The sequence below is a fragment of the Patella vulgata genome, chromosome 2 (assembly GCF_932274485.2).
Source record: "Patella vulgata chromosome 2, xgPatVulg1.2, whole genome shotgun sequence".
Lineage (NCBI taxonomy): Eukaryota > Metazoa > Mollusca > Gastropoda > Patellidae > Patella > Patella vulgata.
The window spans coordinates 40591590-40609836 of record NC_065880.2 but is presented as its reverse complement, the minus strand read 5'-3'; the positions used below and the strand labels follow the sequence as shown (position 1 = coordinate 40609836).

The 18247-nt window shown below is 31.9% G+C and overlaps 1 protein-coding gene across 3 annotated transcripts; it reads left to right on the top strand.

Moving 5' to 3' along the window:
- The first annotated feature begins 4 nt into the window (after window positions 1–4).
- Window positions 5–17151, top strand: LOC126811834 (epsin-2). 3 transcript variants are annotated; one of them, XM_050537770.2, is made up of 9 exons: window positions 5–128; window positions 4273–4911; window positions 5711–5759; window positions 6789–6991; window positions 7675–7689; window positions 10043–10274; window positions 11371–11556; window positions 12837–12998; window positions 13650–17151. In XM_050537770.2, the coding sequence occupies exons 2-9, from the start codon at window positions 4420–4422 to the stop codon at window positions 13841–13843; spliced, it is 1533 nt and encodes a 510-aa protein (XP_050393727.1). In that variant the 5' UTR covers window positions 5–128; window positions 4273–4419; the 3' UTR covers window positions 13844–17151. The 3 variants fall into 3 exon arrangements, with proteins under 3 accessions (XP_050393727.1, XP_050393725.1, XP_050393726.1); XM_050537768.2 differs by having other exon boundaries at window positions 5711–5813; XM_050537769.2 differs by lacking the exon at window positions 7675–7689 and having other exon boundaries at window positions 5711–5813.
- Window positions 17152–18247: the final 1096 nt, after the last annotated feature.

Genomic DNA, 18247 nt, shown 5'->3' with positions numbered 1-18247 from the left:
ACACCTCCCTAGAACTTCTACAGGAAGTGCTAATTCGCCATTTTTCCGTCATTGAAGTCAGTGTCAGCTATTAAAACATTAATTTTAACAATTTTACACAATTTAAGAATACCAGTATTTCAGAAAAGGTATATTTATTTGTATATTTGTCATTTTTGTGTGAATACCCATTTCTGTAATTGATTTGGTTGTGTATATTTGGTAATTTAGTTTATAAACAGGGAGTGACAAATCAGAATTTTTATAAATTTCTAACACTAGTATTAACAGACTGCCACTGGCACTTCTAGTTTACGTGTTGTTTGTTACGCAATTTTATTTTTGCTAGTAGAATCTAAATAAATAAAGCAGAAATAATACAAGATTATAAATAAAACCCAAAAATACAACACACTCTACTAATTTAGAGGCATAAGAAATACGTTTACACTCTAGGATCTTGGAAAATGGGGATGTCAAAAGTTTATTTCTTTTGTATAGTACGGTATCACACTCACAGCAGTGACCATGTGGCATATCCATATGACATTGAAACTACTAAACAGAAATGACAATACATTTTTCAAAGCAAATCATAACTTGAAATAGTGTGTACTTTCTCAGAATAACCTTAACTTAAATTGCTGCTCAACTCAGAATGAATAACTTATGCAGTCATGCTTTACCATGCAAACTGTTATTCATTATTAATATTAGTCCATTCCTTGTGAAAATTAATGAGCTATTACTGTCAGAAGTCAAGAATAGAACCAATTTAAATGTACTACTGTATCTATAGACTGTAAGGAATTACAAATACAAATTATTAAATAATGTTTAATAGCAAAGATCAAATGTTATGACAAATTTCAGATTTAAGCAATGACAACTACATCATATCTGAGTCATCACACTTGACAGAACAAAGTTTTTATGGGAAACAATCACTGGTTTATTCTAAAAGCATGACGTTTCGACAAGTATCCTCTTATCGTTATCACACTTGGTCTATGTCTCTCTGTAATAATACAATGTTCTTAATCAGATGTTTACTATTAGCTTCTTAAATTATTTATTAATATCTTTCTCAATTCTAGAAATGAATAGTAAACCTCTAGTGATCAGTCAAATTTATCTATAAGCTTTGTTAAATTGTAATCTAAGGAGGAATCCGTTTCAAATTAGTAAAATGGCAAAATCAAGACAATTTATATTGAGTGGAATTAGTGGATGACTAATCGATATCCCTATAGCATGGTGAAAAGGCTATATTGTTTTCACATTTTTTTTCCGCTTGATATTCTTGAATCAGTCTGATTGTCATATTGCTTTTTTTGTACAGCGTCTTGTGAAATCTGGGACTATCCCTTTAAACAATAGTCTGCCATACCATTTTAGGATTGTTCATGAATCAAATTTAGCTCATTACAGTATTACCAGTTCATATTAGTTTACATTTGATGGACTATATTTCAGTATTATTATATATGTTTAAACATACATTATGCACAAGCTAAATCTGTCTATTGCAGGTCTTTCTTTAGGCCCGAAATGTTATCTAAATTATTAATTAGACATTAATTAACCCATCCAGACCATAATCAACTCTAGATGGCATCGCTAGCCTGCGATCTTTAGCGGATTATGAGCAGATTTACTGCATAACTTTCCTTCATGATTTAACGCTTAAATGGATAATCAAGACTATGCTGTTTATCGTACTGACTTTAGTAATGATTATCAAGGCTAGCCGGAAATTTCAACTGCTTAGTTCTCGGTTCCTAGTGGATCAATTTGAATGAAATTTAAACAAATTGCCTTTACATTATCTAGTTTTTAACTATTATAGTGAGAACTACCTACTCAATTTCGAATCTCCCATAATGTATCTTTAATCAAATTAAAACTAGAATGTTATTTTCATTCCCCTGTCTCTTCGGGTCACTCCCAGTAGCATATCAAGACATGTTTAAGAAAATTACGTTCTGTACTATGATGATGATAGCATAATATAGCCAGTAGCGGATCTAGAAAAACTGTGAATAGAAGGTTGGGGGGGGGGGGCTGTTGAGGGACTGCAGTTCCAAATCTAGGGATCCATCCACATTCCCACCCACTAATGTTGTCAACAAAATACATAATAAAATTCATAAAATAACGAGCGCCACAGTAGAACATAGATCCTATTGCCTATATACATGTAGTTGTTTGTCGATTGTTATTTTGTGGGAAAGCATTTTTATTCAAGTTAACTTAAAGTTCATGTGATATTATGATTGTTATTGACTTTGTTATTGTTTTTTTATTTTTGTGAAACTTGGCCTCATGGGAGTGGGAGAGGGGACCCTTAAATCCGCACCTGAATATAGTTTCTAGCAAAGAAATGTCTTGATTATCAAAGACTTTCAACACTAATGCTAGGTTCCCACTGTCAAGATTCTGCGATTGAAATCGTGGTTTTATTTGTGTGGTAATCGTTGTGATCCTATCAGGTCTTAGCATATATTGAGGCCAGTCATACATGTAGCAACCTAACATAACAGAACTCTTGCATCATGGAATTGAACTGATAGGTTAATATGGAGTCATTAATTAATTGATCAGCATATTACTGAACATGCTGAAAAAAGAAAGGTCTTAGACCAAGATAAAGTGGAGTAAAGTTAACCATCGGAAAATAAAGAGATTGAAGTATTGGTGTAATTGATGTATCAATGGTGATATTGTGATAGCTGATGGCCCCATTTTATTTTATTTAAGTGATTTTATGCGATGTAAGTTCATAAATGTATGTTACAGTCAAAGTAGATAGAAGACCATTCAAGAAAAGGTTTCATTTTAATTGGATAAGCCAATATTTTAATTGACTATCCTAATTGCTCTGGAGGGTTTTAGAAGATAAAAATTCAAAGATTAAGGATATGAGCAATTAATTAAGACATGTTGATAGGTTAATTAGTCTGTCACCACATGGTGTTATCACCTCTATGTGTATTAACAATCATTTCTTGTAATAATTCTTGTTATATATTGATAGTTCAATTACACTGAACGGAAGATTAATAGTTTGGGTTCTGGTATAAGTATGTATATATAGAATGAATGATTACTGTTTTAAATAATGGTAGGCTTACCCTCTTGTAGTACATGTAGGCATCACGGTTTGATTCAGTACCTGGTTTGGCTTCGTTTCTTGCTGATGGGTCTCGCATGAAAAAACATCAAATATATGTTTATTTTGATCCCAGTTTTATATTGTAGCCTGTTTTATTACTTTACAAACAAGAATTAATTGATCATGTTGCTTCACTTTTTGTTTTCACTGTCTAGATCTTTTTATTGTCTCTACCGGTACCCCATAGACGGATACCAAAACAAACTGTGACACTGGTATTAATTAAAAACAAGGATATTTATCATCGCCACTGGAAACCTATTTGCACCCTTCAGGCATAATGTATTTGACTTTATGGTTAGGCTATGAATGAATGTGTACACTTACTTGTGCAGCTGGGAATTTATGACATATTTAGTTATGACAGGCAGCACATGAACTAGTATTAGTGGGATTAAGAATTAGACAAGTTTACATTGAATAATGTCAAATGTGATGACAGCATAATAAATATAAATGTGGTACCAAAGAAGACCTTTATGTTAAAATGTAATATTGGAAGGTTGTCTAATGATTAACTATCAAAAAATATATTATAAATACTAATAACTGTCACAGTATTGTAGGTACATGTAATTGTCTAAAGACCGGTTATTATATTTAGTTTGTCATCAAGTAGTGAAATATTATGATTAATATTATAAACTATATTAATTCATGATTCTTAAATTTTTTTATGTCCCTACATTTCTGTATCAGGTGTTGATAATTTATTTTACATGTACTTACTGCACATATTTACATGTCGGTATAAAATGTAAAGTTAAACTTTCCTTTTGATTTTTGAAAATTTCTTTAATTTGATATTCGGTACAAATTTGTTTTAGGTTTTGTAATTTACAGTTTAATCTGATTCTCCATTCCTTTTTCGGTTGTTAGGTGTCTGCATGTTCCAGCCCGCATGGTACATGGAGATCATTATATAGTCTGTTACCATGCAAGTCATGGGTTCTATTTTGTACATGGCAACTTGGCAAGGAGTAGGGTTCTCTACCACTGTGCACTTATCTTACATTATTTCTAAATTGACCTTGCTAAGTGGGTGAATGTAAAACCTAATCTTTCTCACTCTCCCATTTTCTTTTCAAATTAACTTTACTAGTGTTTTCTCATTTCAGGTTTTCAAATTGCCTATTAAAGAAATACATGTGTAAGGTTTTGTCTTTATTATTATAAAGACAAGCAGAAAGCGAAGCTCAAAACAAGGAGCTGATTTATATTTTTTTTGGGTGTTTTGTTCCATCTTAACCGCCAAAATTGCTACCATGCCAACAATCCGTAGGACTTTGAAGAATGTGGTGAAAAACTATTCGGACGCACAAGTTAAAGTGCGCGAGGCCACCTCAAATGACCCGTGGGGTCCCTCCAGTACATTAATGGGGGAGGTGGCTGATTTAACCTACAATGTTGTGGCATTCACGGAAATTATGCAGATGATATGGAAACGATTGAATGATGATGGCAAGAATTGGCGTCATGTTTATAAAGCGATGGTTTTATTAGATTACATTGTTAAAACGGGTAGCGAGAAGGTGGCTCAACAGTGTAAAGAAAACTTTCATGCAATAAAAACGCTGTCTAGTTTTCAATATATAGATGCTGATAATAAGGATCAAGGAATGAACGTAAGAGAGAAAGCCAAACAGCTTGTAGCACTCTTATCAGATGATGAAAGATTAAAAAATGAAAGAGCAAAAGCTCTCAAAGCTAAAGAAAGATTTGCACAGAACGCTATGGGTATAAGCAGCACAGGACAGGTAGGTATTTTCTGATGTAGAGAACTTTAGGCTGGTACATGTATGTATATCAAAAGATATATTATGTATAAAGTGGATTTAACGCCTAATTCCTTCTGTGTAGGTCGTGGAATTTTCTCAAAATCTGCTATAATGTCAGATCCGTATGGGCACGCTTTGCTAGACGATCACACATTATGAATTGACTTGAAAAACTCAAATCAAATCATTTTCTCAGGGTCCTCCAAGTTTCCTTACGTAGCTAAAGACTCCTACATGTACATGCTAGCGAATTATCGAAATAAAATTTAACCCTGTGTTACTCCCGAAATGACCTTAAATCCCATTTCTCTCTCATTTGTAGATCAGTCTTTGCTTTATTAAAGTACGAACAATGGACTGAAACTTCTGCATCTTTATATTTTTTATATAATTCAGTTTTTCTGGGAGGTCATTGTAAGTGAAATTGTATGACCTTAATTTTGACCCTTCTTTCTCTAGAAGCAAAGAGTTCAAAGCTTACCTTTTTATATAAAATGACATACATTGAGCAAACCATTGTGTAGGCCTAAAAATAGTAAAAGGTTGAACTTTAGCCTGAGAGCTGTTGTTATTTATGGTAAAAACTGATCAAGTCACACAATTCATGATACAGTTTATCACAATTGTACACAGGTCTACAATGGTTAGCATAGAAAGAGCTCACTTACTGGACCATCTAATAGAAGAGGTATAAATTTTACCTTACTGAATTAAGGTAATATTTTGATAAGAATAACATTTAAGGCATAAATTTAATAACATTTTACTCTATTTACAGACAAGTGGAGGAAGTCAGTTAGGAAGTCCCACATTATCTGGTGGGGCAGGTGGGTACTCTGATCCTTATGGTGGAGCGATTGCTATTGGACAGGATTTTGACAGTCAGTTTTATTAATAATTATTAACACCAATTTTATAATCTTTCTATCTTTACTTATTTGTAATTTTTTTTATTCTGGGTATATTTTGTTTTTTTGTGCACACAAAGCAAGAGATTATTAATTTACACCCTTACTAAAATATGTACTAATTCAGTAACTCCTTACATTACTTTATTACTGAGCTTTATTGATTTACGCATTCATTTAAATTTGTATGAAACATCAAGTTTTCAATGTATGTTATTGTAAAATTAAGTAGAGTGGTGCTGTATGGGCTGATCATTTGCTAGATCTAGACATTGAGGAATGTATCCAAGCACAAATATTACTGTGAAGATAGTATTACATTATTTGACTCAATACAGTACCTGATTGCATGATTATATTATGGAATTGCATTTTGAGTTTTGAATGTTCTTTCTTTATACTTCATTAATTGAAGGATTGACATGATTTCTACATGTACATTAGAAGAGGCATGGTTTTTACTTAGATAGAAAGAAATAGTAGGAAACAGAATATATTTGAAATACTTATATCAATGTAAATACTGTCACTGTCTCCACCACATGGATTGGAAATTGTGATGTTGCTGGTACCCGAAAACTACACATCAATTGGCTTTTATTAATCAAACACTGTATTTATATTTATACCCTATTCAAAGTAAAAGTTCCTGGATGAGAAGTCAATCTTGATAACAATTTTTATGTGTCCATATTAAACAGATTATATTGTTGGCACCTCAGTCACCCACTGTCCATGGCCACCTACATATATCTTTTATAAATATAATTCATGTGATTTTAAAATGTATCATAAGCCATACTGGTGTGAGTGGCAATATGTCTTTTATAGACCAGCCAGTATGGTAGTATCACCAAAACAAAACTGAAATTTATAATCCATATGGTGTAGAGAGTAGGAAATGGTTTAATATTATGTCATTTTACTGATACATATTGTATATTGAAGGTTCTCCATCTGATGGTGGTAGAAGAATGTCAACTGATGTAGCTCTAGCTAGACCCTCATCACTAGGTGAAGAAGAAATACAGTTACAGTTAGCACTAGCTATGAGTAAAGAAGAACATGATGAAGAAGTAAGAAAACAGAAAAGTGATGATATTAAATTACAGTTAGCTATAGATGAAAGTAAAAAACAACATGATGATGAGGTACTTAGTATATTTTATGTTGATATCACTCATGACTATAGTAAACTAGCTGCATATTTAAATTACATTATTTTTTTATTTTTTTTTTGGGGGGGGGGCTGTTTATAAATTGTTTACCTCCAGTTAGTAACCCTTACTACTTTGAAAGAAACAGAGTATCAGATTTTGTGTGTCCTCAGTTCAAAATAAAGATTATCTTCTGATGTGTGGATATAGGACAAGTACAAAACTATGGTAAAGACTTTTTACCAAGGACAGGGTACCCTCATGATTAGGGTTACTTACTCTACATGGGTCAGTAGCTCTGTGGCTTCTAGATGAAGAGTATTAGAAAACAAAGCATCAAACCCTAACCCTAATCCTGAGGGTACCCTGTCCTAGGTAAAAATTCTTTAACTAAAATACAAAATTCAGTAAATTCCTTTTATAAATGTATGCAGCTAATTTATTGTTTTTTGAGTTTATTTAGTAGAGAAAAGGAAGTGATATTTAGGTTGTTTTAGATTTTAGAATAGATTTATTAAAATTTAGAAACTGGTTGAAAGTACGAAATGAACTTCATATTGATAGTAATTGAATCCAAATTGTCTGTTTTGGTTGAAATTTCTACACATTAGATTAGTCTATTTTAATTTTTCAGTCTAATTTTATTATTGATTATTTTTTTGACATTTTCTTGTTAGAGAAAAAAGCTACAAGTAAGGGTTATATATTTGGATTTCTGTTTTTTCTCGCATGCTATTTACTTTATATAGTAATGCACCCTAGATGTCTTTAATTTTACCTCAACAGAAAATATCGTTCCAATTTATCGTGCTTAATATTTTATGATAGATAATAATCTTTTTGAATACAAGAGATGTCCTTGATTGTAATTAATAATATTCCCTTTTGATTAATTTCAAGTGCCTTTTGTGACACTTTTTTTCTATTTCTTGGTCTTAACTTAACTTGAACTACTTCAGTACTTTTTACTAATTTAAACTTCAGGCATGGTCCCTATTCAAGGATAAATCTACGTGACATTGCTGCTTTTTGTGTGCATTGCATAATAATGTTATGTCTAAACCTTTTCCCATATTTTAAATGTACCAAATTAGGCCATATAAAACAAATATTCTGGTTCTTAGATACGGCCACATCCCTTAAATCGGACACATGGTTCATTTTTATTTTAAACTAAAAACATTGTTAGTGGTTGTTGCACCTTCATATTTTCTGCCGTAAAGGGAGATAATTCTATTAAAATTTCCAGTTGAATTCTGAAGTGTACAGTACACAACCCTGACAAATGTTATTGACAATTTTATTATAAATGGCACTGAATGATCTTAAATTGACTACTTATTTTTGTAAAGATCTATTAGGTTAATGATTTTGTGGATGTTAATTATCCTGAGAAATGTATGTGGTAATGAGAAAGAAATAACCTAAGTTAAACTCCATGGCCAATGGAGATGTGAGATGTAAGGAGCAGTATCCACATAAGAAGTATTATACACAAGAAATAGTAATTGTGTACACAGCATGAATAAAGGATGACAGGATAAATGTAGATGTTTGTCATATAAGTTTAACAACATGATCTGTGACAAAATAAAAACAACAAAAAATAAATACCTTCCTCCAATATTCTATTTTTTGGAAGGATTCTTGGAGAACCAGAATATTAATTTTGTGTGGTCTTGCTAAAGGAATGTCAGTATTTACTGATGATTGGCTATTCCATAGTAAAACTGATGATAAATTAATACAAATTAAAGAAACTAAATAAATATTGTCCATTTCTGGTGACGAATATTGCAAAGTGAAATATATACATGTATAGCCTAAATAGCATTTACTACATGTACACTTTCAATTATAGATGACAATAAAACTTTTTACTATGTTTTCACTGCCGACTGTATATTTGAAAGTGATGTTACTAACAATACATATAGTTACTGTTGTAAACTAAGAACATTATGTTACAAATATGATGGAGAATGCAAGAAAGCGGGTCTCAGGATAATATGAAATGGACAATAGATGGTGTTCATTGTAAAGTTTTAAGTAGACTGTATTATTTTCCCATAACCCATTTTGTTGTCAACGCTTTTATCAGTATAAGTATACAGTAATATTATATTTTTTCCACATGTTAACCTAAATTCCATCTTCCTGCCATAATGGTTGAAATCTATTTTCTTCTCCATTAAATTATTTTTGTATAGAATAATAAATTAAACATTGATCTATTTTCATGGAAATATTTGATTAACTATTTTGTTGAAATTGCAAAGTACCTTGGGATCATTATGTAATCATTGGTACCTGTGACTTGTCTGACTGTTTTCTGTGTTCCTAACCCAAGTAATATTTGAGTTAGTTGACAAGTATCATATTGCTTGAAATATGACATGAGTCACAATACAGGGGCATATGATATAAATACATTAATTATTCTGCTGAAATGTTCATGCCACACTGTGCAACCCATGTTTCTGCAAAATAAGATCTCTATGCATTGGTGCTATAACTTGTCTGGCTGCAACATGAAACTTAGTAAAGTGTCAGATGATAAAGCTAATTGCATGATATATGCAGTTGATATACATGTAGATAAAGTAAAAAATGTGTGTTGACAAGGTTGATTAACAAGTTATTAGAAATGTGAAATGTACGTGGCTAATAATATGAGACATTACAACCAACTGCTTTGATGCATGTTTGGTGAGCTGTCTAAACTAATAATATTGTATACAAATATTTGGAATACAGAACAATGGAATAGTAAAATACTTGTCAGAATCAAACACACATGTATATTTACATGTAGATGATTATGTTAAGATTATTGTATGTTACTATCAATGAATGGGCAGCAGAAAGATCTTTACAATTAGGAGTATTGGATTTGAAAAGCTCATTTAAGAAACTGCCAATATTGGTCAAGTGTGTTTTTAGGGAAAAAAATAACAATCCTATTTCTATCGCTTTTGATTATATTAAAACTAATACCGGTAGTTTGAAAATTTTGTCTTCTTATTTCCAATTGATTATTTTCAGCCACCAACAGCCAATAATACAATATTGAACATGTCAGGGGGAGTAGCAGATCCATGGGGTGTTCCAGCTCAAAATTCACAACCTGCAGATCCATGGGGAGCACCGAAACCTCAACCAACCAATCAAGGTGTTGATGCTTGGGGTTCACCAGCTCGTGTTAAACCACCAGCAACATCAAGTGATCCATGGGGTGTATCAAGCCCATCTCCTGTTGTAAACCAATCTTCACCAGGTCAGTATCATTTAACAATCTGTTTGGTTATCCTTTTGGATACTACAAAATTGGTGTGGGGATCCCTATGTTAGTTTGTTTAAAGGACCTAAGTCCGTAACTCAAAATCCTCCAAAATCTTCGACATCGAAAACACGAATTATTGGTCAATTTAAATCAACATTGATGATGTAAACTTACCGGGAAAAGATGAGCCTCTGATATCCGATATTCAAGATAAAATATTTTTTTTTAACATTGGTACACGAATCGTGTACCATAATGCGCTTCAGCCCCAGTTGTATTGAGGGACGAGGCTAGACACATTGCACCAAATCAAATGGAGTTATGTAGACTAGAATAACTAGACGCTAGAAATTTGCACTCGATTGAGATTGCTGACTTATTTCGCCGAACATAACAGATTTGAAATTGGAGTAAAAACGGAAACCATTAAATGTAAATCAGTTTATATACATTCATATTACAGTATTATATGCGTTGCGACCCACTTTTGTGAATTTCTAGGTCCCAAATGTTAGCAATTTAGCTCCTTTAATAGAGATTGAAGCACTAACTGCCTAACAAAACAGCACACACAGTCCAAAATGTTGAAGGTTGTTGTAAGATCCTTTATAACCACAAAAAGCACAAATATAAGAATTAACCCAATGACAGGTGTTCTGGAAAGGGTAATGGTTGTCAAACAAAAAGGAAAAACAGGTGTACTTACATCACAAATTCAAACATTAAAATACCAGACATATCCCTGCTATTAATTTTTAATTTTTTTTTCGGGTCAGTAAAAACACACTTTGCAACATTTTAGTTTCTGAGCTTTGTATGTATGATTAGTAAAGGTGTGAGACAGGAAAAGGCTAGTCTTATTGAACCAGACTCAAAGTTTTTTTTTTATCTTCGAGTGGCTCAGTATTGAATGCAGACAGCCGGTTCATGCAGCATTTCATATCAAATTTAGGGAATTCATGAGTAATAATGGATGTAGCTGTGTTATAAGACCAAGAGTTTTGAGAGCAGACTTAGTGTCATTATTTCCAGTAATCTTCATTGAAATTATTGATTATTTGGTTTAAAGATTACCTTCTATTTGTTTTAGCTCCACAGATAGATCCATGGGGACTTCCCCCACAAGCCACAGCTAACCAGTCTGGTAATTTTGATGCATTTGGTACACCTAATGCTAATACAAACACACCTACAACTAATGGAACAAATAATATCGATGATGCATTTGATCTGCTGAGTGCTAGAAGTAATGAAAATTCCCCAGCTAAATCAAATGGTAATATGTTTTATTATTTAAAGTTTATTAGTCCGTGGCAGGGGGATTCGATTAATTTTACTGAATTACGGCCGTCTTTTAACTTAAAATCTATGAAAATTCTATTTTCCAGAAGTATTTGAGGGTATACTTTCAAATGTTGGATTGAAATTTGCCACACAGACGGATGTTTAGTAGACCTACAGATTAGTTCGCATTTTGTGGGGGATTCCGTTATTTCTAGACTGAATTTTTTGATTAAAATTTGGCACACTGCTGTTTATATTAGAGCTATAGATTTTATTTCATCTATGCTTATTTATTCACAGAAATGTATTCATGGTATAACCTGTTATGGATGCATGCATTGTAAAAATCGTAGAGGCTGCAATAGGGGACGTGTATGGCTTGTTATCTCATGGGTTTATTCACTGTTATTTCAATTTAAAAGTTCTGCATGACAGTGGAATCTGACATGTAACTATATATAAAATCTGGACTTTTTATTTGTTCAATGTGTTTTGTGTTCTAAAACAAAGTATTGTGAAAAACAAGATGAATATATGATTGCTGCCATTGCCTTATTGAATATATATCAGCACATAAATTCTATAATATCATTAAGTTTAGTAGTGCTGTTGGGTCCGGTGCTGGTTCACTTAAATGCCACTCTGTAGATAAACAAATAACCATACTGGTATACCGTGTGGTTAGATATCCATCTGATTAAAACACAGATCCAATTTCGTTTCGTTTTTTATAGTTCAAAATTTTGTTTTTACTTGTCTTTACTACACTTGGATCTGGAAGACTTGTTATTTAACTCATGTTCTGCTTGAAATGAGGGGTCAGCCAATCAAATGGTCTGTCGACCCGAGCGTTTTGACCTTTTTTGCGCGGAACTGTGGGTAGACATTACCAGCGATAGAAATCAAAACAAAGCAAAAGTAGATTTAAAAAAGCATGGCGGTCGCTAATTGGTTAATCGAATGACTGACGTTATCGTGTCAAATGTCACTTGCTTTGTACCTGACGTCATAGAATGTGAACTCCCACTATAACTTGTTAGATCTACATGAAGTGTAGGCTATCGAAAGTATAAAAAACGAAATGAAATATAGATCTATATTTTAATTAGATTGGGTTAGATATATAAGGTTTTCTAAACCATAATTACGGACTGTTGTTACCAAGTCTTCTGTCTGGTTGACACTGACTATTTTCTAAAGATCAGTGAATATATTTTGTAATATCCCAGTCAAACTAATCTTTGTGCAATTAATTTCATTATATATTTCCAGCTCAAACAGAAAATAATTCTAAAGATTTATGGGATTTAACTGGTATGAATTCAAGTATTGATCAAGCAACAACTAACGCTAGAAAAACACCTCAAGACTTTTTAGGAGCAAATGCTGCTCTCGTTAATTTAGATGAGTTGGTTGCTAAAAATCCACCAAAAGGTCTGTTTTACTGATGTAGTCAATTCATATTTACAGTTATTCTAATAAGAACAGGGCAATCTCACAGAAATTATCACAAACTTGAAGGATAAAAATGTTTTGGGTTCCAAGAACATGTTTACAGCTTAAATGAACACTTTAATTGTGGATTTTCAGACAAGATATTCTGTATAAAATTAAAAAAGTCTCTTTTTGTATTAGCACTACCAGATAGATATTCTCAAGGAAAAAAACCCCTAGAATCCCAACAGGCCAGAATAAAAGTTCAATAATAGAGTTTAGGACCACACTTTTATTTTAAAACATTCTGGTCCAGAAATTATTCAGATAGAATAATTCTAAACAAAGTTTGGCCATTTAAAATTTACATTGATTTCACAGTGATATCTTAAAAATCTGCCCTATTCTACATGAAGGTTATTATGCTCAGAAGTGCTCAATAATAGTCCAGACATTAGAATAGTGCATATTTTTTACTTCAAAAAGTATATATGAACTATCTGGCTTGTTGTGCAACACAAAGCGTCATTTGTTGCATTTGGATTATTTTCCACACAAACTAGACCCATTATAAATTTGTCACTAAAAGCTCCTTTTTTATTATAAACTTGCTGTTCCCACACTGTAAAAATAATCTTCTCCTTTTTCCAGGTAATAACCCATTTGCTAGCAGTGGCCAAATGAACAATCCCTTTGAAGGTTCTGCTCCTCGCGTTCCTATGAACCAGCTTCAAAACACCACACCTGGCTTCACTTCTGTTAATACTGGATTACCTACCCCTCTTTTACCTTATAATAATACCCAACCCCCTATACAACAACAAGGCTATAATCCCTTTTTATGAGTGTTGGACAGAGATGCCTCCAGAATATTTAGCATGGGGACTATTTGGTTTATTAATACCTAGAGAGCTATATATATCCTAGGAATGGAGACTTCTGAGATCTGAGATATATTATAGACTGTTCACACCATCTTCACATGATGTATGTATTTCACACAGAGAAATTTCCATTATGCTTGATATGAAAATGAGCCGATACTTCTTAGAAAGACTGAGAGATATGTATGCTAGTGGTCTAACAAGATGATATATCAACAGGGTTACAATATCATATCTATGTCATACAACAGGTAATAGTACGTCAACAAAACAAGCCAATTTGTGATCAACAAGGATGTTTCGTTTACGAGGAATATGTTTTATATTTACACATAGTGAGGTTCATATATCCTAGAAGTTGGTGTGAAGTACTGATCAAATTGTACATTTATTACTAGTTTATATATATTTTATACAGCTGATATCTTTATCTAATTGTACAAAGTGCGGAAGACAGAGAATCGTAACTGTCCGGTTTTTAACTGTATAATAAATGAGGAGACGTGTAATTCAGGAGAATATTTTGTAATGTTTATAAGATACAGATTTATGAACCATCTACAGATTGAGAACTGTATATCTAGATCTGAACTATGTATCTTGTGTGATAATAATATGACAATTCTAAGAAGAATTTCAACTGCTGTTCATGTAGTGTAAATTAGTACAAATCTTATTGAACTACAACCAATATAAAACATTTATTAAGATGACTGCTCTATGTAGTGTCTGCTACATCTCCAGTATTTATATCATTAAACAGTCATGAACATCTATCCGCAAAACAAATATCATGTCTAGATTGAATTGGGCGCTAGTGGGTTCTATCTATTGAAAATTTTCCAATTATTGCATTGATTTCCATTATTTTATTACTACATTATCTTACAGGCAGGTGTTAGTATTTTAAAGGCCAGGTAGGAACAACTATAATATTACTAATAACTATTATTATTACAGCAATAAACTATATGTGTAGATTTTCTGCTACCGGTCAAATTGGTGTTCGTCCATGATGAAATTACTATATCCTAAATAGGTTAAAATCACAAAAAGTTATGTTATTTATCTAGAAGAAAGGAATGGGTTGGGTTTCATTGCCTTATGATTTAAATCCTGTTTCTGGAAATAACGATGTCTGAATCCTTCCTGATGATGATGTGATTACTCATCACAATTGAAAGATGAAATTTTAACCAGATCAAAATCTGTATAGTTTATAATGAATAACATGCTGTTGGTGTATTCAAAACACCTGTTCTTCATGTCATTTTATTTAATTTCTAGACTAGTAACTTGATTTTACCCATTCTGGTTTCTCCAGACTCAAAAAGCTCAAACATATTGAAGGAGCTGTCCCAGATTTCACAAAAATGTGCAAACAAAATGCCAGGATGTGAAGAAATAGCCTGTGAACATTATATAAAGTTTCAACTTAAAATATTGAGCTGTTCAGAAAAAATCCTAAACTTGCTGAACAGGTTTACATATCCAAGTTAGAGAATTTCATTGTTTAAATGTATGAGTGACTTGGTATTCACGACAAGCGTGTGGCCAACCCCACCTGGAAACTGAAAGATTGTATTTCTTCCAAAACGTATTACTGAGCTTGAGACATTTACACAGGATAAAAGAGAACAGGGTTTTGAATACATGCAGTGTGTGCCTATATTGTTCCAGTCGGAATCTGACAACTCTTAATTTATTAATACTGATTGTTTGGGTGAATGTATCGAGTGTTCTGGGTCACAAATGAAATGTAAATAATGGCTGAATGTATAAGCATGTAATTGCTTTTTATTTTTACATTGAATTCTATGTTATACATGTCTTTAAATGTAATAATGCATGCATGCTGTCAAGACATTTTTTTATCAAAATTATTAATATGGCTGCTGTAATATATACAAGCCCAGTGTTTGCTCTTGAAACATCAATTTAACAATTTGCTTGTGTCCATTGTCATTTGTCAAGTTTTACATTTACATTAAACTATGTGTCATTTATTGATGAATGTATAATCCTTCATTAATATCATCAGTTTCAGGTCTATTGTGTCTCTCGGTTTAAAACTTAAGTTCATTTTGAAAAGCTGTTCTCACAAAAGTTGATGTCTTTAGAAAAATACCATTGTGTGTTTTTGCTGATCAGAGAATAGTTGTACATCTGAAGATTGTTCATGCACAGCATTCTATTGAAGAAATGTTATCCGACTAAAGCAGAAGCACATAGAAGGAGAAATTTGAGTTTTGATATATTTTTAAAATACTTGCTTTGATAGGATTGAATTCTTTTTCTCTACCAACAAATATATGAATTAAGACCATTGTTACACAAAAAATAAAGCAAATGAATCTGAGGCAAATGCTTTATTGAACTTCACACAGGTTCTTATAATGTTATTGCAGATGTCTACTACAAACAATATGCCTTTTAAACATGACCATTGTATAAATTTTTACAACGTGTGGCCTTAAGCTGTTGACATGTATTTTAAGTTAATTAGAAAATGTAACTGTGTTTGTCTTAATTGTATTATTTTATGATAAAATAAGCAATAGTCTATTATATACAACAGATAGTAGTGACTAATCACTTGGTTTTGTTTAAAGATCTAAACTAGTGTCAATCAAAAAGTATTCTTAAGAGCATTTAAATATTAAAATACATTATTATTTCCAAGTATTATTTTATAAAATGTATTGAAGGGTAGGTCACACTAAACTATTATCATCACTGGTTTTTGACTCAATTCAACTCTTGAAGTCAAGGATATATTTTTAAAAAAAGGAATTTCCTAAGAGACAACTAATACTATAGAATAAATCATGATTCTAGTTTTAATAATCCTAAAGAAATACATATATATATCATTTTATAGCCTATATCAATGTATTTATTATTATACTGTTATTTAAGTTATATATTAATCATAGGTTATATTTCAATTTCTCAGTACATCATATAAGTTTTGAAAACATTTGGTATAAATATATATTTTAATGTTATCTCAGTTGATATTTTAAATGTTAGTCATGTCAAAGACCAAGTTGATTTATTTAATGCTCATTTGTTTTCACCATAAACTGTTAATTATGAAATTAATTTATTATATTATTTGCATGAGTTCTATTAAGATTTATATGATATATATTGTTCTTGTCTAACAGAGCTTTTTACTTCAATGACTGTGTATTTGTGGAACTTCAATTGATAGATGTACTATGTTTTCAACACCATCAAATAAAACTGAAATTAAAACTATGATATCCAAGGTGTTATCAACAGTAATTTACATCATTGGTAGGGTGGTCCATGTTAAAATTAAAAACTGGTCTAAATCATGATGTCATAATTATTAAATAGTTAATCAACCACACTTTCAGATATAAATCCATAATTACTACTCATGACTAGAGATATACCCATAATAATCTCCCAAATATTTAGCTAGCTATGCCTCCATCATAGCCCTTAATCTCTTCTAGTGGTGGAGCCTAAACAAAACTCTGTCAACCAGTCTACTGTTACAATGTAATATATTGAAAAATTACATGAAACTTGAGTTTTAGGACTGATTATTGACCCCCTCCCAGAAAATTATAAAAAAATATGTTATAGTACATGGACTTGAGCTAACAAATCCAAAATTTTATCTCTCTAGGTTGGAAACTCACTGAGATATGGCCAATTGAAAGTAGGGTACTGAAACGGATCATAAATTCAGTAATTTTTTTCAGGTTTTCGGATGCGTTAAACTCACATTTATAATTGGAGTAGAATTCTAACTTTGTTATCTAAGACAAGTTTTGATGTAGATTATGAATTTAGCATCACCCGCAATGTGTGATTCACACAGTTCGTGCCACCAGGTGGCAAAATGTGGAACACAATAAATAAACTATTCACTTTTTTTCCAGGATTTCCACAGCCACTATTGTATACACAACCTCCACAATTGGCATAGTTAATGTCAGTTTGTCTTTCATCAATTTACAACAGATATCGATGGGATATATACTTTTCCAAATATTCAGTCTCGATATTCAATGCACACTGAAAACGTACAAAATATACCCATTTTCACCGTCAATTTTGGCCATGTGGAAGAGAGGTTAAAATTCTGAAAAAGTTCGATAATGAAACTTGAATTATTCAACTATAACATACATTAAAGTCCATCTTGTGTATTTGATGCCTTATATTTTTAATTGGCACATGAAATATGTGCAGTAATGAAGTTTTAAGGGCTGTTATAAAAAATGTTGACATTATACGTTGATTTTAAAATAACTTCTAAATGACCTATACTCCTCAAACGTGTATATTTTGAGTGACTGAGTGGGTTTTAATGATCAGATTAAA